The following is a 23673-nucleotide window of genomic DNA, read 5'->3' on the forward strand; positions in this document are numbered from 1 at the left end:
TAAAACAGTTGTCGTCTAACGAGCCAGTCACGTCCACCAAACCCGTTACTTTTTAAATAATTCGTATCAAACGTTTTACTTAAACTGCGCCATGTCATTTAGTTCCACGTAAATTACACAATACACAAATACGTTTATTTACAACGGCTACGGGTTGGTGGAATATAGATTAATGTGTTATTTTATAATCAATTAATAGTTATAAACATCTTTTTCGAAGTTCATTAAGGCATGGAACTTGTTGCCAATAACTCCGTAATGAAAAAATACAGTGTCGAGTTTTTTTTTTATTCCGATTCGACTAATGATTATTGTTAACACGACTCATGTATGCAAAAATGAAACCTAACTTTGTTCATTTAATATACATATCATAGTGTAACTGGATCCGTAATTAGTAATATGTCTGTATTGGATATTAAAAGGGAGCTCAAAGTAAGAGTGCCAGCTGATTGTGGAAACGGTAAGTTCATCAAATTTCGGGCTGTGCTCGGTGGCAGTAAAGAGCGATCTACCCCAATGACTTACCTTTAATCACTGCGGTTTCAAGACACAGAGACATACCGCGTTAAGCTGAACTCACGCTTTTGTTAGATCTGCGTGACGCCCGTTCGGGAAATCATAAAAATTAACTGTAAACCTTACTACCGCACCCCGAAACCAATTCGTATCACAGTTGGCGAAGCTTAACTACTTGTACGAGTCATACAATACGACTGTAGAACGGGCCATGCCATTAAAACGTACTATGCGACAAGAGATCGCTGGTTGTCACAACGGATAACGCTGGTTCGGGTAAAAAGGCCATGACGACTATTCACAGCACATCTTCAGCACTGACGAAATGGTTCGCTTATGCCAGCATATTATAATGTTAAGGGGTAATATCCAACTGTTTTCGAAAACGGATTCAATTACTGCCGCGGAAACTTGCATTCGAGGTCGAACCGTAGTTAGCCAACAGTCAATGGCCGTGCGAAGACCAAAGTTGAAGAGCTCACGCGAAACCTCATAGCGTAACGGAAGGATAAACTTGATGCTCACCTAGCGGGAATCTGTCACGGGGTGTAGAGGTGTGACGAAAACGTCGCGCAATTAGAGACAGTTACTGAAGAACAAACACAGACATTAGCAGGAGCTCCGGAAACCGCGTGAACTGCTGAATCTGTTCGACGAACTTCAGAAGTCTACGGTCAATATACGACGCTGTTTCAGTGACCATTTTCAAAACAAAGCAGATGTGTTGACAGTCCCACGAAACAGTACTACCACTGAGCTTGGTGAAGCGCGCTTCTGCTGCATTATTGATATCACGAAAAAATACAACAGGCGGCAAAGTGCGAACTTAGCCAAAATTAATTTCTTTTTGGACTTGTTCCAACGTCTGCATCAGTGTTTTAAATGTTATGGGAAACACTTCTGCGCTTTAAAGGCTCTTCGTCAAACAGCTGCCTCTGACTCATTCATCGAGGTGTCTCTAGTGGTCTATGAGACGCCAATTTCGATTATCTATTTACTCGCAGCTTGACCCAAAGGAAAGGATGTTGCAGGACTTCAGTACGATTGTTTCTGAGCACGGAATAAAAGCATTATTCGTGAGTCCCAATGGCAAATCGTAGGAGTTTACTTCTACAGTCTTCAGCAAGCTACGGCGGTGAACGGCGGATTTCTACTTTTTGACACAACTTTCCAAAAAAGTTGTGTCATATCAACCTAGTTACAACATTCGTGAAGCTGTTAATAAATAGAAGGATTTTAAAGCAAAGGGCCACCATTGTTTTGGATACACTTACTGTAACAATTACGACTGACAAACGGGTAGATCTTTGTACTTGTTAATCCGTCATCGAATTATAAATGGCAAAAGTATTAACGAAAGGCACTTTTTTTATTTAGTCTAACGCTGCGACTCTATACGTTCTGATCCGTTGCACTTTATAATGAAAATACGTCTCATTTATTTCAAGACAGTCTATAGTCCTCCATAACCGCTTGCGCCCTGAGAAGACAACACATCTGCAAGAACGTTAAAATGGAAAAAATGTACGGTGACGTGAAATTATAAGCGTTGAAAGTGTTACAAATTATTGGATTGCTAATATAAATTACGACCTATATAAAACACATGAATTTCTGATAGAATATTGTGTTCTACCTATTTCGTAAGCAGATACACATACAGGTATTTCTAATTTGTGTAGAGTTTTTAGTTTACCTATTTTATTCGTATTGCATACAGCAATTGCCAGTTGATTAGTAAGCCGGGGGCATAAATTAGAGTGAAAAGACAAAGATTGTGCCTTTGAAGGGCGCATTTTGTATAGGAAAACTAGTATAGGATTGTTTTAACATGAATGAACGATGCATAATAGAGTAAAAGTTGCTGAAGGATTTATTTTGCAAACGCCTCAAGATCGATCTCTTCAAACCGGTTTGCTAAGCTCGCTCGATGTTTTGCAATTATCCGCGTTTGAATAGCACATGTAGTCTTAGATTTATTCACAATCGGCCATAAAGTATTCCTTGACGTATCCAAGTAACTTGCCGAGTGTGATACAGGAGGTCCAATGCATATGGAGGCGGTAAGGGGCACTGATCACAGCTACTTGGCCCTAGCGTTACACGCTGTGTTTTTCGAACGCCTCCCGGAGCAGCTTCTTCGAGACTTTGCCCACATTCGTTCTAGGGAAGCCACTGGCAAACACGACATGCTTCGGAATTTTGATATTCTGCAACTGAAATAAAGCCCAGCCCCAAATTCGTATGCTGATTGATCAATGAGAGTCGTCAGGCCTTTAACCCACGTATAATTCTAGAGAAACATACTACCTATAATTGTTTCCGGAAGTTATTATTGTAATTTTACTGATCACCCTACGTAGTATTCAACATTGCTACCTAAATGATAAACGCCATAGTTATTGTAAGGAAAGCTAGCGTTAGTGCACTTTCCTCTAAATAAAATCTTTTTCATTGCATTCACTACCTTGCCAGCACAATATCGAATGACGGAACCGGCGCTAAGCCATGTATCGGGTCGCAGTTTAATCCAAGCACAGATTTCTTCACCAAACCGTTCGTCGAATACTCCTAAGACGTGAGCTTCGGCGATCGCCGGATGCTCCAGTAACACCTGGTGAACAGTTTATCTCTGTCATGTTCACACTGAATCGAGTAAGTTGACCCCCAAGTTGCTATGCAACGTATAACTTCTTTAGTGGCATTAATCGTTCTCAAGCAACCCACACATATATATATATATATATAACTGAGTACTTTATTTTAGACACCTATCTAAGGTAACCTTTTGGAGTAATTGTTTACGTCATGTTATTGAATAACTATCTATTTGAAATATTTTATATTAGTTTCATCTTTTTCGAAGGCCAACACTGCGAATGCGCATACGGAACCGGCTGCTCGTTCTGATATGTCGCGTTTTCACTACAGCGTTGGTAATCAGCTGTTGATTAGCATCTCATCCATATAAGGGCCATGCCCTAATATCAATCATTATTACTATTGCGATTACCTTTTCAACCTCCACTGGAAAAATGTTTACGCCCCCCTTGATGATTAGGTCACTGGTCCGACCGCAAATCTCGAATAATCCATGTTTGTTCAGGTACCCCAAATCACTGAAACAGTGCAAATTACAAATATCAGTGGTTCTCCCATTTTGGTGCATAGCGAGGGAACAACAGAATCGTTTCGCAGTTAACTCTTTGTGGACACATATAATAAATGACAGTGTTACATACGATTATATCAAACGGCGTTCAAAGTTAGAATCTATGTCAAAGTTACGTATCACGAAGCAGAACGCAAACGGTATCACAGATCTGTTTTAACTTCATATAAGGGAGGGACAAGGAACGGTCGTTCATGCATATTTGAATACTAATCATTTGAGTAATAGAAAAAAAGTATATCTAACAGAGCAAACCAATTAACATACGAATAGAATATATCGGTATTTACCGGCGGATGCTCTCTTAATTCAATCGAACAGCGCACTCGAAAGTTATTTATGAAATATTATTCTTCAGCTTGATTTTTACCAGACTGGCAAAATTTTTTGGCTCAATTTGAGAACAAAGAACACTTGCAAACAGTTTTTCATAATTCCACGCATTGAGCTTATGAAATGTCCTCCCAGTTTTAGATCTTGAGGTAAACCGCGGCACGTAATCGCGCTGCATTTCGCTATGTGGCCTCACTAGAAAATTGTTGCTTCACGGAAATTTTGCTGTATGTCACATTTACTCAGAGACAATGGAGGAATAAAATAGCCCGGATAAACGGGAACACACGAAACGCTCAAAATATAATGAATTCTTGTTGTAGAATTCGGCCAATGCCTAAAATGCAGGTTGAACTCTGGTAGTAAAACTCGCTGGAAAAACCGCTGTGAATACTTGCATCGCCCTCGTCAGGCATCCTGTTCGTACAAAAATGGCGACTAAGGGCCATAGTCATAAGTCACAGGGGTAATTTTCGTCTAAATAAGCTGTGATACAACAATCTCGGCTACAACTAACACGGTCGCAGTAATACTTGGCTGCTTTGCTGACCTATGTCACTTGAGTTCGGGTCTTAAGAATAAATCTAGTAAAAAAGAAAAAAAAAAAGAAAAAAAAGCATACGAAAATGATTATACGGATCATATTGATTAAATGGCCTACCCGGTACGGAACCATCCGTCGTCAGTGAAGGCTTCTCGTGTTTTCTTTTCGTCGTTAAGATACTCTAGAAAAAGTGTAGGTCCACGAATCTGTAGCTCTCCTTGGATACCGCTTCCATCAACGATTACGTCGTTATTTGCCTTGGCAATACGAAATTTGGTTCCGGGGAATGGAGCATAACCACGAAATGCTTTGCCATCGGCATACGAACACGCTCCGGACGTTTCGGTTAAACCGTAACCTAGCTATTGTAAATGCGCGGAAAAGGGGGTAAGTTTTTAAGGGTCACTTTCATTTAATTTTTAAATAGAATAATCATTTCTTACCACTACCAAAATACGCATTGCTTGACTCTTAAAGGCTATTAGTTAATCTTGCTCTGAGCTCTACCAAGTGTTGCGGCTCGGTTTGTTATGGAACGTGCGCACAAAGGTTACATATAGTTATTATAACACAAGACTTTAAACGAGATAAACGCGACTATCGCACCGCAATGGACGGACGATAATTTATACTTATCAGGCTTTACCAGCTTTGACCGGGGGCAGCGTACTCATAATGTACAATGAAATGCTTCTTCTTAGCCTCAAATAATTCGCTGATTGCTGAGAAGATGGTACTCGATTTTTAAGTTCCCTTTTCTCGAAGTTTTTTGCTGACTCACATGTTATTTATATTATAAGCACATGTAGTTGTTAAATAGACTTAAATCGATTATTCTCCGACGTAGATGAACACAGCTTATCTATATCTTAAGTAAATTTCGATAAAGCCTGCGTCTGCTGGATCTCCAGAGCTGAAATGCAGCTGGTGGTTGTTATTGTTCCTTATCTATTGTTAGTTATAGTGATTGTTTTTGTGTCCTTAAGCAAGAGCCACTTCTGATTTTCTACAGTAATTTTGCCTATAGTAATTAAAGCGATAAACTAGTGCGATAAATCACTAACTGTAACTTTTCTAACCTATGCAAAGTAAATCCATATGCATATAATAACTAGGTACCATAAGTTCTTTAAGGTGGAGCTTATTGATTACGTTCTCGATGACGGACGGATGTAATGTTGTTGCTCCTATCGTTGCGTTTTCGACGCAGCTCAGATTCCTCTGACCAAAATCAGGACAACACAGAATATCAAAAAATGTCGTTGGTGTTCCGTGCAGAGTTGTCACGCGGTGTCGTTCTATCATCTCAATGATCTAAATTTCAGCCATTAACAGACAGTGCAAAATATTTATTTAGCAAAACATTTATTCTAAAAATACTTATTTTTAGAGATCTGAGAGAGTAGTGATTTCTTTTTGCAGAAGATGTCAGACAAATCGTAGTATCGAAATTGGGTCGAACGTTTTAATTTTTTTTTGGGTACTTCTTTGATGTTATGACAGAACGAATAACGGTTTCTTGATTCTAAAGGCTCAAATACAACTATATTTATATTTGTAAAACTTCCAGTGTCTCACTTGCCTCGGAAGGTTTCGGACTTGCCGACGTGAACACCGTCGTCAGTCCGTTAAGCGTGTTGTTAGCTTCGACGCACAGGTATCCGAACGAATGGTAGAGAGGCAGACTTGCCAATACGATGTTCTTGATAAAACAAAGTAACCGCCATTAAAATCATCGCTTGAAAGCGGCGGGTAATAGGCAGCAAAAGATAAACGTATTTACAACAAGAGGTCTAAATTTAACGTGGCAATGACTGTACCACCGACGAGTTTTTATGCTAGTACATGACGGACCTTTTTTATTTTAACAAAGTTCACTGTTAGCGCACCGTGACAACTGTTACAGCATCTCGTCAGTTGAGACTGCCAAAATATTGTGAAAGCAATGAATAAAACTGGCCGTGCATCGCACGTAGTACATTTGAGACAAGTATAATACTAACCGAGTGACGAAGTCGCATCGTGCTGAAAGACTGGTAGGCTGCACTGACCACATTTCCATGCGACAAAACAACACTTTTCGGCTCTCCCGTTGAACCTGATGACTGTATGATGACGGCAGGATCATCGAGTTTCATCTGGGCGTCAAGAACTGGTCCAGAAGATTGAAGCTCCCGGAACGTAAAGGTCCCTCTAGTTATAAGTAGACAGAAATTTGCGCTAATATTTGAAAAACAATTAAACTGGATTGACAAGGTCATAATTGTAACTATAGATTGGTGGTTGATTTTTGGACAAACAAATACCGTAGAACATATCTTTACTTGATGAATCCACATATAGTTATCTTTGCTACGTTATTTCACACAATAGTATCATCTCATAAGTACGTATGTTCTTGTTATTCTTTATTTACTTAGTCAGAGAGTTACTTTTTTTCTCTTTTTAGTTCTCTTAGTTCCCTTGGTTAGGTATTAGTCTCTGTTTTCATGCGGTACCGATATTTCTTTTCTTTTTTTTTCTGAAGACTTTTGTGTCGTATAGTACAAAATACTATACGACACAAAAGAATCTCTACCTTTTCAAAGCAATCATACAGTCAATAGGATGTACTAAAGAAAAAATTTTGTTTTAGGACTCTTTCAATAGTCCGTATTGCATAGGTGAAGATTGATGTCTAATTCCAAGGCTGCTTACGTATTGTGGAATCAAATGTTAAGAATACCGCAAATACTCGCGCACAAGAAACACCGATATCCATTCATCCAATACTCTCTGCGATACTAACGGTTTTTTATCCGTCGAAATCGATATAATGTGTTTAAGGGTCCGTTTTGAGTCTAAGGCTTTCTTTGTTTTCAGCTCAGGGAAGACTTCGCAGATCGTCTGATAATAATCCATATATTTAAATACGTCACCGATGATGATCGCCTCTGTACCTGTCTTCAGTCCATGAGCAGATGAAAAACAATGAAATAAGCATACGTCTCAATGCATATCAATATGTCTGTACGTTAGAGAAAAACATCCGCCTATCGTTCGATTTTAAAACTGGTTTCCGTTACAACTGGCAAGCGAAAAAATAAACTTATCATTACTTTGCTAGAAAGCAAACTTAATAAATATGAAGACCGTGTTATGATAAGTCTGTGTTATATTCACATATGATAACACAGTTTTCAGATGATGGTTTTGAATAAAATGGTATATTAACTGCATATGGGAAAGCATCAAGTTATTTACGGCTGTCCAAAGCAGAAAACAACTTTTGGCTCTTTACACTAACCTTTTCTAAAGCGTAGACTACCTCATCCTGGTAGGCGCCGGAATTCATCGCAACCTGGTTAAAAATAAACCAGTCACAATTTGTCATAATGTTTAGGGTTACAAAGATTTACTCTTTTTGTTGTTTATATTTAGATGATACTAGCATTGATCATTATAGAGTTCTACAGGTTATATATAAAAAAAATATTTCGACCTTTCATGGACTTTCCATAAAGTTTTTACTTTTCAATAAAGTTTATACGCATGAATAGACCGGATTGTGAGCGGATTTTACACGGCTCAGATATTCCTTGAGTGCTCATTCCTTCCAAAACATCACTGGATGCAATATATAAGCTGTAATTAATTTGAGCTATTCTATTTTTTCCTTACTCATAATTTATTTTGAAAGATAGGTCTATTCGTATAGTTCTGCTCTGGAAATGGAAGCTTTCTGTCTGCCCAATACCTGGTGTTCCTAACCCCTATATTTTAGAATACGTAACCCACAATTTTACGTAATAATAATAATACGTAACCTACAAACAGTAGCCTACCCCAAAGGGCATTATAAATGTCTGTTTGGAACGATTTGATGATAGACCTAGAACATCCTTCCCAAAGGTACCCTTCTTTCTTGTAAAGTTCTTGTAAACTCCGAAACATTTTTTATCCTTCTTGTCTTGCTGCCATTATCATCTACTAAAACAAGATGTTACAAACGGAAATCTTTTTAATCCGAACCGCTGCTTTCTTGCCTTTAATTAACAAGTAATTTGCTTTATTTAATTACATATATGTGTTCAAAAAGACTACGTTAGTACGAGATACCTCCAACAGCACAACAGTCTAGAAGAAGACAATGCCTTAGGCGCCATCGCTTTATTTAACCCTCCCGTTATTCACAGCCACAGCGCTTGCTTGCCTTCCCCTTTTCATCAGCACAGCCAGTATGTAAACACAGTGCGCACGTGTTGCGCAGCTAGACATTGGAACATTCGAAACGGAGACGCAGGTCGGGGGTATTGAGTGTGAAGATCAGGCTGATAACCCTATAGAACTACAAGTTTTAAGTGGCGAGAGTTACGCCGTGCAACGTGGGGTGTCAATGTGATTGGCCAAAAATAGGTAGTGCTCTGGGCTTCGAAAGCCAATCATCTTCGAAAACCGGAAAATGACCACTGAAACGGTTGTGGATAATTCCGTCGGTAGCGGCGATGACGGCGATAAAACTGTAGCGGTCGGCGAGCGTAAAACCCTTTTCGTAAAGAATCTTCCAGAGAATGCAACGAAGGAACAGTTGGATCTCGTATTTTCTGAAGTAGGCAGACTTCGCCACTGTTTTGTAGTAAAGAAACGTCGGACCGATAAATTTCGTGGGATAGGTTTTGTGACGTTTACGGACGCGCCATCGGTGGATGCAGCGCTCAGAAGAAGTTTCAAGTTGGGCAACTGCCAGCTTGAAGTCAGCATAGCTGAAGATAAAAAGAAGAAAGGTATAGAGTGCTTGCTTTTGATTTCTGTGTAGACACTAAACCAGCATCTACAGGTGGAAGTATTGAGTGAAGGAGGTGTTTACTTTTATCAAGTATTTAGTTAAATTTATTCACAAGGTGAAAGTAATATATTTCAACAACTCTAGTTAAAACAAAACATAAACCAGCTTTCTTTGCATGCATACATCCCGTTTAAATAAAGTCATTGGTGTGCTTCGTGTTTCGATACCGTCGTCCTTCCTTCAGTTAATTCGCATTGTAGTATCACAAGAAATCACCTTCTACCCATACCTATATATATCGTGTCGCCAATGTTTGCAATGTCAGTACCAATTGACGCTCTAGATAAAGGGATTTATATATTGCATTGGCCTTATTCTACCTTCTCCTCTGAGGAGAAAAAAGTATTCAGAATTACACTAAAAATGTGTTATTTATTTCGATTTCAGACCCAGCCGCGAGGCCTAAACCAAATATTAGTTTTACAAAAGAAGCTAAAAAGGCTAGACAACTTCAAAAAGCGAAATTAATCGTACGAAACCTGTCCTTCAAAGCGACTGAAACGGACCTTGAACAAAACTTTTGCAAATACGGAAAGGTGGTAAGCGTGGCTATACCCAGAAAGGAAGATGGGAAGGCGCGTGGTTTTGCTTTCATTCAGTTTGGCAACGTGCTCGATGCAGCTAAAGCGGTTCAGGCACTTAACGCCAAAACCATTTTGGGAAGACCTGTAGCTGTGGATTTTGCCGTTGCTAAAGGAAAATTTGAAGAAGTTCGCAACGCCAGTAAAAAAGGAGAAGAGTCCGTGAAAAAAAGCTCTAGGTAGATTCTTTGTATATAAAACACGCTTGATTTTAGTATATAGAATACCATTTACACGAAGTTACTTACAAGGGCTATGCAGCTCTCAATTAACAAAAAAGTAACTTCAGCTCTTTTTCTCTACCGAAAAAATTTCTAGAAGGTAAATCACAACAGCATAATAGATCACTTTAAAATCATTTGACAAACGGGGGCTACGCTACTCGATTTATGAGGACAAACACTAGTCACTACAAATAGTTATTTGGTGGCGTATGCTTGATTTATGAGCTGAGAGAGTACTTCGATATCAAATTCAGGGGAGGCGCTAGTTCGAGCGTATGATGCAAGTATTTATGCTATATATCAAGAGAGAAATTTAATCTAATTATTAGCATATAACTGTGGTGAATATCCTAAAGAAAAATTAGAAAAGAAAGTATTTTAGTTCTTTATCTTTGATATGTTTTCGCATTTTGCAGAAAATCATCGAAAAAAGATAGTAAAGATTCTAGCGATGAGAAAGATTATCAAGAGAATACCAGAAACGAAGAGCAGGCGATTAAAAAGTCCAGCAGAAAAACCCAAATGGCAAACGGCACGAAGCAAGCCAGCCATAACGGATCCGATAGTTACGGTCAAGCCGAGTTCTCCCATGATGAGAGTAGCCCGGAAAATAGCGGCGAGGGCTCATACAATGGTGATAAAAAGTTAAATGACGATTCCACGGCAACGCCCAAGGGCAAACCCATTGTAAAGAAGAAAAACGACCAAGAGATTAACGAAGATGACGATGAAGATGAGAATGACGATGTCGATATCAGCCATGAGGCGGAAAGTGAGTCTGAAGTGGAGTTTGGCAGCGACGGGGAGGTGAGACTTGTTAAGTCAGATCAAGTGAAGGATAAGAGCCGGACACTTAAGCGGACCAACCCTAAACGAGCTGCAGTTACTTTAAGCAAAAATAAAAAGGAAAGGATAGGAAAAGACACTGCATCTTCGGATAATGAAGAAGATTCAGATAATGATGATGAGGACCAAATGGACGTCTCCAAAAACTCCGACGATAGCGACGATGAGGCTGAAGATGATGAGTTTGATGAAACAAAAGCTATGGAAGTAGATGAGGGTGAGTTAGGACTTCTTGTGCATGCTGCGTGATGTGTGTGTGACATAGGACGATCTTAGTAACAATTTGACTCATAAAAAGTTCTGTTGATTTTCATAACTGAAAATTCTGCTGATTTAACGGCAAGAGATGATGATTATTGAATAAAAAAATTAAAGTTTTAAAAACTACATTTTCTCAACAACACGCTCGTCTGTTTTTGGCTTTTTTACAGTTTGTGAGGCTTGTCCTAATTATTATGTCCTATTGTGTCACCGTTTTTCAGATGAGACCAATAGCGATGATACTGACAAAAAGGAAAAGCCGCAGGAGAAAACAAAAGAAGCCAGAGTAGTAAAGGCTGAACAGCGAAAACTAACACACGATAAAGGCAGTAAGGGACAGGATAGAGCTGAAAGGCAACGACACGAGAACGAAGATGACTCCGATTCGGATTGGGGTCTTGCTCTGAACGACGATAGTAGCGAAAATGATGATGAAAGCACAGATGAAGATCGTGAGAAAGCAAAACGGTTCGTACCTGTCGGCGCCCCTACCATGCGACAAGGTGGTTTCAAAATATGCACATATAATATTACATTTAACCGGTATATCGTTCAACTTTATTGTTTCGATCAGACTAAGAATGCAAGTTTCATTTGGGGCATTTAGGGAATTTATACGAACCTGCAAAGCAATTGTACGGATCACTCATTTGTTATATTCGGTTACTATCACTGCATAGATTCAGCGATTATATGGGAAATAAATGTGCGGCTTCTACAGGAAACGTGAAATGATACAAAAGGAAGACCTTCGACGGACCGTATTTGTCAGGAATATTCACTTCGATACTACCCAGACGACATTCCAGGAGCATATGAAGAAATTTGGCCCATACAAGTTTTGCCTGATATGCACAGATAAGGTGCTACAGCGATCTAAGGGAACAGGCTTTGTTAAGTTTAACGAGCGCGCAGATGCAGATAAATGTGTCGAAAGTCTTCAGGCAGGCGAGGTCACACTCGATGGCAAGGTATGAAGTCGACATTGAAAGCAAACAGCGTAGTTTTAATCAATTATTCGGTTGAATCATTATTTGCATAGCTGTGCAATTAAAAATGAAACGAAAAAAAAGGCTTCAAATAATACCTAACTCGTAATGATTCTTAATTGTGTCAGTTCAAAGTTAGGATTTGCTATTGGAAATAAAAATATTATAAACAAAATGTTGCTAATTTCTCTAATATTTTAGGTACTGACAGGTTCAATTGCCATGAAACGTGAGGAGCTACAACAGGAAATTGAGAAAAAAGCGAATTCAAAGAAGCAGCCTAAGGACAAACGAAATTTGTATCTTGCTAGGGAAGGCTTTATCAGAGGAGGTACTTCAACTGGAGCTCATGTCTCTGATCACGACCTAAAGATGCGTGCCAAACTTGAGGTTAACAAGAAAAAAGCTCTGAAGAATCTCCACAACTTTGTGTCGACCACTAGGTTGTGCATACACAACTTGCCGCCCTCGTGCGACGATAAGCAACTTCGGAAAATATTTGGTAGAGTTGTGAATAAAGCGGCAAAGATTACTGAGGCCCGCGTCATGCGTAACATGAAAAGGTTAAGTAACGATGGGAAAGCCGTGTCGAAAGGTTTTGGATTTGTCAACTTTGAAAAGCACGAGGATGCTCTTGCAGCTCTGCGAGCAGTCAACAATAATCCAAACGTTTTCACTGATCAGATGCGACCTATTGTGTCATTTTCTATCGAGAACCGAGCCGCCTTGATGGTCAAAGAGAGAAGATTAAAGAGGTCACAAGAAAAACTCCGGGAAATCCATCAGATGAAGCGTGGAGGGCAAGATGCGGCAGAAGGTGCCAATGTTGATTATGGTAAAGGTAAAAGGTTACCGTTTGAGGGACTTCGTGCCCAAGTTGACATGAAGCAGTTACCAAAGCGGGTCAGTGAAAAGATTCGTCTAGATCCGAAACGCCGCCAGCATCAAATGCGATTAAAAAGGTTGGCTCGTCTGGCCAAACGAAAGCCGGAATTCAGGAAGAAAAAGGAGAAGAAACTTCGAGGTCCGACGAAGGCTCAACTTAAGGAGCAACGTGCCGAAAGAAACCTTAATCAGATTATTGAATCCCATAGACAAAAGATGCGACGGCAAGTTATAACAGATTAGAAAGCCTTGTAATAAAATGGTATCTTTTAATGTTGTTGCTGTGCTGTATGTAACTTGTGTGCACGATCTAGACTGCCGAAATCTCTCGATTAGTTAAAGTCAACAGCAGTCCAGCTAAAAAAATTCTGATATTGACATGGTTATGCAACGTAGGAACTGGTAACGTTTGGATTGTGATTATAAGTATTTTTTTGATAATCTTGAAGTATCTAATATGTACCAGATTGACCAAAACCGTGAAGAACTGTGTATATGAACAATGGATGTGAGATTCGACGGGTGCCACCAGCATTTTCAGCACTAGAGAACTAGTTCATACATATGTAGTATTTTACTGGTAAAAAGGAATAGATCAAGTGGGGCGCACATAGTGTGAATATGTAAAATCTTTATGAAATCTAACACAGGAAGGGCCAGAGTTGGCTAACCGATAACCGTAAATGAGATGTCAGCCACAGCTCCGCTGAGTATATTTAATTTTAAAATCGCTAGCTTCAGTAGTCGGCATAGTTGAATAGGAACCTTTATGAAACAGTAAATACCTCGTACACGATCGTTGCGTTTAAGCGATCTGCGCTTACAAAATAGATGCAGTTTCCGTTTAGGTAGATTAATAAGAATCTATATTTGAATTTATAATGTTTGTTTGTTTGTTTTTCTCCAGATTGCCCGCTTAACTAGGCTGCTCATATGCAGCTGCTTACCTAAGCCAAAATATCTGTCTTTACGCAGGCTTTTCTTCTGCACTTAACCGGAATCTTCAAAAATTGTTTTCAAGTAATATCGTCTGCTATTGTGCAACGCGGCATGGCCTGAGGGCCACTTCTCAGGCAGCTTTGTTCTCGTATAAAAAGTTACAGTACAACTGATTACTTTGATTGACGCAATCATGTTAATCAGTAAACATCCCCTGCTCTATATATATAAACAGAGCAGTTCTATTGGATTTCCCATTCTAGTAATCAATTGTTCCGATTCGTATTTCGCCCCGGATGAATGCTTTGCATACACCTAAGTACACCTTATCTACTTGTCTATAGACGATTTGCAAAGAGAATAAACGATGATAATTAATTTTGATGAATATGTTAGTCAGAAAGTACTTTTTGTTTTATGAGTAGACAACTTACCACAACGCATCCAGCCCAGTTGATTGCGTATTTGGCCACGAGCCATTCATAGCAGGTGGGTGCAAATATAGCAACCCTTGCATTTTTGGCCAAGCCTAAGTGTTGTACGCCGCCTGCAAATGCGGCCACATCCCTGTGGAACTCGCTGAAGGTTTTGCTAACACCGTCTTTAAATAGGTACGCGGTTTTTGTAGAGTTCTCGAATGCTACATTGCAAAGACTCATATCGCGTTAACGTTTCAACGATTAATTAAAGGTTAATCGACAGAAATTCAACAACAAGTAGACGAAGCTGTTTCTTTGTCTCTGTTTTTTGTAGAAAAGGACTCGTCATTTTTCCTTGATGCTAATTAGACTTTAAATTCAAATTTATAAATTGAAATCCTTCTTCGTTGTATTTTAGATAGATGTATATCATTACAAGAATGATGCAATTTTATTAAAAACACATCTATAGGTCTATTACTACCAAACACTAAAAACGATGAAAAGCAGTCAAAACAACTTGCCAGCCTTATCTAATGCCTCGGAAACGTTGAGTTTGCTGACATATTTTCTTAGTTTTATTACTTCAGCAGTTGCTGAAGTAGTCTTCGATCGCTTTTGGGTCTGGTCTATCCTGGATACAGTGATCAACGTCCGCTCTGTAGGATAATGCAAACATCGGTTCGACACCAAATATATGCCCTGAATCCGTGATTGGATATGATCAAGGAAGAGAAAGGGTTTTGTGACGATGTTCAATAGAGACCGCATCTGCAAGATGATAACGTCTGCCACCTGTCAAGTCTAATAATGGTACGATGCTATAACGAGCTCTAGTTTTCAATTAAACCAGTTCGAGTCTTTGAAAGCAAAAGCAAGAGATGTAGTTGTTCGCCCAAAGATTTGGTAATTTAGTTATTGTTGTCAACCAAACATAGTCTTCCGGGCATCTATGAGATCAGTCCACATTTATCTTTTAACAGGAAAACATTTTACTCTAAATTGCGCAAATACCAGCTAGGAAAAACCTGATTTACTCTACTTGATACCATCACCACGCCTTTTTTTCGTGCTAGAGAACAAAATGTTAGTAAAAAGTATCCCTAAGCCTACTTCGATAAAAGTCGATTTTTTGGCTGTCCTGCGGCGCTAAAATCAATGAATCGCACCTTTAAGCACAATATGTCTATTTCACGCAATAATCCTGCAACAGTATGACGTTTCTAGACATTGGCGGTGATTCTTAAAAATTTTTTTCACACAATACATCATATTACACTATACACATATGACACGAATAAACTATCACAAAACATAGAGCCACAGTCACTTGGTGGCTTTAGTAGACATTGTAAAACATTCTCTAACCTATGAGATTTGCAAAACTGCCTCCTATGGAGGTTCAGCCTCACAATTCAAAAGCCTATAGACAGAATAACTTGACGGCTATGTGTCTTCTATGTTATAATTGGTGGGTGACTTGATGACCCGTCGATAGTGCCGCTTTCCGTCTTATCGCCGCTTCGACAGGTGGCGAACATCGTTATAGAGCCATTGACCTTAGGTACTCCTCTAACCCCGTTTGCACTGTAATTTACTCCGACCCGCACCTTGCCTTTGTCGTGCCTATTCGTTTTTTTATGTCTAGAATTAGCAACAGAAGCGAAACACATATATTCGGTGTACATGATGGATTAGTCAGTTAATAGCATGTTACTGTTTGTTGCTACGGCGGATGACTGGCAAGCTGCAAAGCCCACAAACCGAAATATGTACGTCGTAATTCTGCCTATGTGCAGCTTTTTACAAACGCGAAAATCTCTCTACATATTAGTTTTCCTATGGCCATATTTTTCGAGGTGCGGCGGAGATCATTTTGAATTTCATGTACTTAATATTTATTAATCTTCCCAAGTTGTCCCAAGGATCTCAATACTGAAAGCCGTAGAAAACTAAGCGAGTAACACACTTGTAGATGCAGACGATCGATTAGTAAATCCACATTAGTAGTGGCTACTAAAGGGAAATATCACTCTAATGCACTTTAGATCGCAAGTCTTACAATGCCAATGTCATTCTTTCAAAGAAGTGAATTCAGTGTAGTCAGACAGTTCTTGTCTTCAAAAGTATCGTGAAATAAACCTTTAGATGCAGTAGTCTTCCGTTCCTCTATCACTCACTAGTCTCACTGTATTTGCATTGGCATCTGATATGCTAATATGTATACAATTCTATTGCCTACAAGCCTTAAAATTAGCAAAAGATGATCACAATTTTCGGTAGGTGCTCCCTTAAACAGGAATTATTGTCAGTTTTTTCGATGAGCCGATCTGTATATTATTTTTTCCACGAAAGGGGCGCTTCGTGTATCTTCTAGCAAAATAAGAGTATTGATGTATCAATTCTTCATGAAGTATGATCGTGCCTCACTCAAAAACCGGGTAACAATAGTGTGAATCGATATAAATATTGATTTAAGGTACTCACAATCGGGTATATTCTGTGTTTTGCCGAAAGTTCCAGTGTGTAGAATGATATGCCAGCACAAGGCAGATGTATAGATTTGCGTGTGTGAGTACGCTTTACATGTTCTTGAAATCTCATCCAGTATGATGGGACAGAGAAGACTTTTATTAGGTAGTTCTTATTTTACTGAAGACATTATCGTGACAGTTATACGACTCACTGAAGACTAAACGGAGTTGAATGACAGGACCATCGGGATGTTGAAGTTCTAAGCTTTTACGTGGCACCCTCTAATGGTGTGATACTTTTTCAACGATTTATATTGCCCTACGAACTTGGGGGTGTATACTTGAGTATATCTTTTTACATTTAATTGTTTAATTCTGTTACGCCTACAAAGAATCCGTTTTTTTCTTTTCAGCGCCATGTTACTAACTTCCTTTATAGTTTGTATAGGAAAGTAAATGGAACTGGTAATTTAGGCTGCACTTGTTCGCCGTAGTACGCTTAACAGTCTATTGACACAGATAATAAACGTAAAGAAATAATTTAACTGAATAATTTATAATTAATTGTATGCTCTTTTTTAATAAGTTAAGCAGGAACTATTTCTAGCAACGGTCGCAGTTTTCTGTTGTTTTCTGCAGATGCATAGCGTTTAAAGAAACCTACTTACATTAATGGTGGATGTTATGTTGAATTTGATCACTTAATGTGCCGGTATAGAAATCCTAGCAGAATATTAGCTAGCAATGAGAAGTTTTAACGCAATGCCAAGATGATTCCGGAAAGTTCTTTGACTGTGGCCTAGTAATCTGGGTCAGCCATAGGATTCATAAGAACTAGCTTCGGTCCTTAAATTTTTAAATAAAGGGTAAAAAGCCTTGCCATTGCAGTTTCCACAAAAAATATTTTTTTCTATAAAACCATTTTAAATATCCCAGCTTATAAATAAAAGCCCGAAGTACTTCAATTGGTCTGCCTAACGGTAAATTATTATTCTATTATCACAGCTTGAAGAAGAACTTTTACTTTTACCAGGAATATCTAATTATAATTTTTCATTCAACATAATTGAAAAAGTGGATTTCGTATAAAAGTTCGAGCTTTTGGTTTCCGCAGCGGTATTACTGCAGCGGGGGTATGCTGGTTTGTTTTTAATTTTTCACTAAGAGAAGCTTTACGGATTTATAAAGGATTTAATAAAGGCAAGTGGATGTACAAGCTAAACGTTTTCAAGAATTGATTAAGGGAGTGGCCTGATGATACATTCGCGCTGTATTGCAATTTGTAGTCAAGTGCACGTCAATTTACCATTCACTCCGAAAGGAGGAAAAATAGTGGCCGATTTTTTTCATTTTAAGTCTACGGATCCGATAAAGGTTTGCTAGCCATCCTTAAACAATATCAAATATTCTCTTTCTTTCCACCTTTTACCAATTGTCTGCGGTCTCGTCTTAAGTAGCTCTTTTGCACTCTTATTAGTAGTATACAAATGGCAATATATTCCACTGACACGGTCTCTTGTCAACGTACTCCTACCGACACGACACTTGTCTTCTTTGCTCGATTCGCAACCTCAGTAGTATATCACTTTGGCAGTACAATGTAGAGTTTGTAGTCGATCAGTTTTTAAAGTAACTGTAGCCAATGGCGTTCCTTTCCAGATGATGACAGATTCTACTAATCGGAAACTGTGACTACCCAGTTTCCTATCGTTGGTGCAGCTAGCGACAATGTCAAAGACCTCCATATCGCCGTTGATTGGAAACATCTTCGAGAGAAAGCACGTTTGCAAGAGAAAGTGTCATGTCTTCTATCGCCAATTATTACGTTGGCATGATCCTCGTTTACCCGTGTCAGCTGCCTGCTCTCTCATTATCCTGCATGGGTCAGTGTCCATATGCCACGTCTCACTGCTTTCGAAAGACGGAAATAAGACAGCAGTTTTACGCAACCTTCGACTGGCTATTGGGACTAAAAGAGGCGCTTTTAGCATTTTTGGTTCGTCGTAAAGAATCTATTAAAATCAAGTTAGGGGACCTGCTAAGCGCATGTGATAGTATGATAATCCGCTGTGAAAAACATTTTTCAGTGCTTTCTAGTATGAACATGAGTTCATAGTTGAAAGCATTGAAGGATGTTTCATTGTGCCTATATGTTTGTGTGAAAATGGTTATGTTCGGGCGTTGCTATATATAAAAATAGATATAGATTTTGAAGAATATAATTTGAAGAAATAGAAACAATAATTCGCTCATTGGTTTCTAGCCATGTGTTTGGTCATTATTTGGTAACCGTAAATAGATAAATTCGATATGTCTCTTTGTTCAAAACGAGCTCGAAATTTAAAAGTTAACTTTTCATTGTTACAGCTTGAACTGAACATCTCCGTTTCATCAACCATGGTTTTATAACAGCTTGGCATCAATTTTGATGATGCTTCTTTATACCAATTAAAATATAATCACACGAAAAATTAAGATTGTAAAAATGTTCGGCCGTAACAGGAAAAGGCTTATAAAAAACACTTCATAACCACTGATAACTGACCAGGATTTCCATTATTACTAAGGTGATGACGTTCTTGTTTAATGGACATGACGAGGCCACGTTTCGAAGTAATGCTCTGAAAGCGAATCAAACGAAGTTTACATATCAGGATTCATCAAGAATAGGGTCGATAGAATGCAGAATAAAATTCATTGCTTGGCGCTTGATAGTTTGATACGACTGAATTTTTTTTTACTGCAGAAAGCTGAACAGACGTAGAAAAAAATAACTGACGACAGAGCTCCCAAGGCTAGCGAATCTACAAAACAACATCGAGTATTTCAAACTTTTCAACTTATTTTTTTGTTTAGGTGGGTCATAGAGCCATCAAGACTTACAAACCAATATAATAAAATCCTTTCAAGCCTAGCAGAGCCGCCATATTTCGAATAGCATAGAGGGCGCTTATCTACACTGTGATGTTGCTTACAAGTACAAAATCTGAAGTATAGAAAAAGATTATAGAATTTATCTTTAGCTTTATACAATTGAATCCGTTTTATATTCACCTAGACAGATTCAAGCACCGCTTTGCAATATGGGTTCCGATGCTGCTACGAGGGCTTAAAATCCTATCATCTTTTCAGGACACATTGGTTAAATGACAACGACTCTACATAAGTCCAAGATTCGTCGAACTTCTATCTTTTGTCGATGAATAGGTCCTCTAAAGGGTCGTTATTACTAGATGTTTCCTGACTTGATGCAACCGAATGCAGGTGACAGAGAGAACTACCGTTTGCTAAAAATATGTCAGTAACTTAGTTCAGTCAGTTTTTGTCGGAATTGCATTATCATTTTCAGTTGATTCAAGATAATTATTTTTTACAATGAATTTGAGTGTGGCCCACGGCCTTCACCTCGCGACTGCTTTGCCGTTAAAGGCATTTTATTTTACTTTTATAGAGATAAAAGGATAATTTCATTTATAATAAAGGGAATACCGATTAGCGACCTAGTTGTTCTCTAACAGCGATACCCTGATAGATTCCTTCATAATATAGTTTGAGTTTCACAATTTATTTTGTAACACACAGCGAGCACATGTTTATGCAACGCAAGTGTTACACAAACATACACTTGTACATTTCACAATATATTAGCGCAAATAATGTTAATAGCCGCTTTGTCGCTGCTAAACGGTAATGCAACGATGTTGTCAAACATGGAAACTGATAATAAAGTCATTGCCGACGGTTTACGACCAACCAAATTAACATTACGCTTCATGGGAAAAGCAAACGAGCTCTAAAAGGAAATGTATTTGGCCAAATAGGCTCTATTTTCCGCGCAAACCCTCCCATAAAGGGAGCTCTGACGACACCCTCAGCAACTCAATGCGTATACTCTAAGGGTTGCTTTGTATCGGATAAATTCGCAGACCCAGGCTATTAGTATACTACTATAGCTATCTAAACAAAAAGTAAATCCAGAGTTACTGGTCGCCAGTTGAGCAGATCTCGCAGCAATTTAGGGAACGATGGCGCATGAACTGCTAGCCATTTATTATGTGTTCCATGTTATAAAATATGCAGTTTTTTTTAAATATAAAGCGATGCTTGGCAGTCTCTTATTTGTAGAAGAGTAACAATACATACGTGATAACTGAGTGACACGTCTGATCATGTCAATGCAGGTTGATTAATGTTGAATATCTGTATAAACAAATGCCATTGCTTAAGAGTCACTAACCATTTAATATAAAGATGAGCAAACGACGACCCGCTGTTCCATTTGTCGATTTCTTTGGCCTACTCAAGTGATGAATGCACTCTAGATCTAGAAGGAAGTTCAAAGGAGATAAACATCCGGCTGTAAACAATCTTTTCTTTTAAAGATTCTACAGATAAGGCCAAAATGCAGTCTTTGTCGCAGCTTCGAAGTTAGTTACTTTGTTAGAGTTGCGCTTACAAAAGAACACAATGAAATAGAATAAAAACCGACAATCGTTCATACGATTACGCAAAGTATTTGTTTAACACACTTCGAGGTTTTCGCTCAATCTAAAGCTAACCGACGATTCTTCAAGTTAAGTGCAATAGTTGGTGAAAATTTTAGACACGGAAAAATGCTTTTTACCAATTAAAATTCGGGCAAGTGTTCAAGTGTCGGTGGGTCCAAGTTTATTACAATACGTCACCCCAATTCGAATGAGGAAGTCAGTTGATTTTCATAATTTGCACTAGCGAGGTCAAAGGTTCATGGGTTCGCATTGCAGTGGCGATTAATAAATGTCAACGTATGTTTTGCCGGGCGTAAAACTCGAAACGTAGAAAGGTATCTTCTGGGATGAATGGTCACGACATGTTTTGCCAGCTATAGAGTTTTATGAGGTGGGTTAGAGGTCATTGATTCACAACTGCCTTTGGTGGAAATCTAAGCTCCTTAAGAAGAATGTCTTCGACGTATAATTAATTATGTTAACATCTATAAATATTTTGTATAATAGTAATAATGATGATTATATTAATAATATTAGTGCAACAATTTGAATAATTATAGTACTACCGGCTAAATTAGGGAGGATTCTAAAGAAAATATACAATGGTATTTTTATGTAAAACATGTGTCTACGGGAATGTAAAATGTTTTTCTAACAACGCCTAAGACACACAAAAATAAAAGGGGGCTCCAAGATTCCAGGAATCGTATCTGCAGTCGTATTGATATTTTTCTATTCTTTTACTCAATAATGTTTACGTAAACTCTCCAAACAGATTTACTTTAAAAGGTTCTAGCTGATACTGATAGATAATATTAAAATTAACTATGGGTTTATGTTTCAGTTTGTTGTTTGCGAGTAAATTGGATGACAAAATGCTTGAACTGTATCCCGAACGTATATATTTATCTAACCTATTAAAAATCTTGATCAGCGGATTTTTTCAGTCCAAAACGACCTCTCGGCGGGCTGAGATTAGGCTGATTTGTGAGTCATTAAAGTTTCCCCCTAAAAAATGGAGCAGATTGAGTAGATACTTCCATTCCTACCAACGGTAACAGCTTCCACGTTTAAAAATAACGCCAGATTACCGTTTAGAAATGCCAACCGCCAGCGCCTGAGCTGATATCTCATCAACTATTCAAGTGTACATTTCAGTGCAAATTCTGTTGCACGAACAAGTACGCAATATATATGTATGATTAATTATATTGTAAAAGAAGCCATTCGAACCTTTATTCCTACAGGGAAAACCGTATTTCGTGCAACCGTGCAGCGTGATGTTATTCCACTGGAATCATAAGATCGATTGGTACAACAATGCTGACAAATACATAAAGCTTTCTACCGAGAACGAATTGTACCACATGCATCTATTTTTGAGCGCTCGATCACCCTGTGCCTGATTTGCGAAACGTTTGGAGTTATAACGAACTTGTGTTCCAGTTAGCCAAAAACCACACAAGGCTTGCTATTGAAAAATATTATATCTATGTACGATTGTATATATGCATATTTATATGACGATAACTCTCTATGCTCTCTAGCTGTGCCCATTTTTTGAAACGTTAAGTTGTTATGAACTTACGCCATACGAGGCCGAACACAGGACAGATAATCAGTGTGTCAGAAGATCAGACAACGAAAGAGACACCTGCAGCCTATCGGCACAAAGATACCGTAGTAGACGCAAACGATGAACATCGCGTTGGTGATAAAAGCTTTAGGCCGCAACAAATCAACAAACACGAAAACATGTCTGTACGATGTATAATACAAAATTCGCTGACATGTAATGCACATCTGTCAAGGATAAAACGGCGATTGGCTTTTGTGTTCGATGGTAAATTTCATTACGTGACATATAACTATCTTCCGATTAGACCGATTTATATACAAGCAGCATACCTTGTAGCAAAAGCTTTTCAAACGAGTATCAGGCAACACAATACTTACAAATTTCAGGCGACGCTTCTCGGTGTAACTAAAAAGTACCATTTTCCTGAGGGTGCTGTGAAATCCTAAAATCGAGTCATTCATGCCACAAAACGACGTACACTGCCACTTTTTTCAACTTTACTTTATGGTTAGGCAAACCAGCATTCAGCATGGCTTAGCAAAGATTATAGTAATCGTCTACGGCAATAGGATTACTCCGCTGGGATACCTGTAACG

The 23673-nt window shown here is 38.6% G+C and overlaps 2 protein-coding genes and 1 long non-coding RNA gene across 11 annotated transcripts; 2 read left to right on the forward strand and 1 right to left on the reverse strand.

Moving 5' to 3' along the window:
* Window positions 1-1865: 1865 nt before the first annotated feature.
* Window positions 1866-23609, reverse strand: LOC111267248 (medium-chain acyl-CoA ligase ACSF2, mitochondrial). 9 transcript variants are annotated; one of them, XR_015313719.1, is made up of 12 exons: window positions 15062-15315; window positions 14553-14758; window positions 7855-7908; window positions 7357-7511; window positions 6572-6761; window positions 6151-6270; window positions 5688-5882; window positions 4686-4930; window positions 3533-3638; window positions 2987-3133; window positions 2546-2735; window positions 1866-2016 (listed from the first exon to the last, which is right to left on the reverse strand). XR_015313719.1 is itself a non-coding variant. In XM_086971238.1 (12 exons), the coding sequence occupies exons 3-12, from the start codon at window positions 19566-19568 to the stop codon at window positions 2619-2621; spliced, it is 1341 nt and encodes a 446-aa protein (XP_086827364.1). In that variant the 5' UTR covers window positions 19569-19632; window positions 21249-21335; window positions 23455-23609; the 3' UTR covers window positions 2370-2618. The 9 variants fall into 9 exon arrangements, 8 of the variants coding, with proteins under 8 accessions (XP_086827364.1, XP_022701091.1, XP_022701090.1 ...); XM_086971238.1 differs by lacking the exons at window positions 1866-2016; window positions 14553-14758; window positions 15062-15315 and adding exons at window positions 19557-19632; window positions 21249-21335; window positions 23455-23609 and having other exon boundaries at window positions 2370-2735; XM_022845356.2 differs by lacking the exon at window positions 1866-2016 and adding an exon at window positions 18434-18521 and having other exon boundaries at window positions 2370-2735; window positions 15062-15308.
* On the forward strand, window positions 8793-14513 carry LOC111267247 (RNA-binding protein 28). Its single transcript, XM_022845354.2, has 6 exons — window positions 8793-9331; window positions 9781-10153; window positions 10615-11261; window positions 11527-11773; window positions 12027-12276; window positions 12496-14513. Exons 1-6 carry the CDS (start codon window positions 9010-9012, stop codon window positions 13420-13422), a joined length of 2766 nt encoding a protein of 921 aa, XP_022701089.1. The 5' UTR covers window positions 8793-9009; the 3' UTR covers window positions 13423-14513.
* Window positions 18774-19731, forward strand: LOC111267250 (uncharacterized). The gene is made up of 2 exons (XR_002684495.2): window positions 18774-18894; window positions 19579-19731. It is a non-coding gene; the product is annotated as an uncharacterized LOC111267250 (long non-coding RNA).
* Window positions 23610-23673: the final 64 nt, after the last annotated feature.

This window comes from Varroa jacobsoni, unplaced genomic scaffold (assembly GCF_002532875.2).
Source record: "Varroa jacobsoni isolate VJ856 unplaced genomic scaffold, vjacob_1.0 scaffold_1163, whole genome shotgun sequence".
In the NCBI taxonomy this organism is placed as follows: domain Eukaryota; kingdom Metazoa; phylum Arthropoda; class Arachnida; order Mesostigmata; family Varroidae; genus Varroa; species Varroa jacobsoni.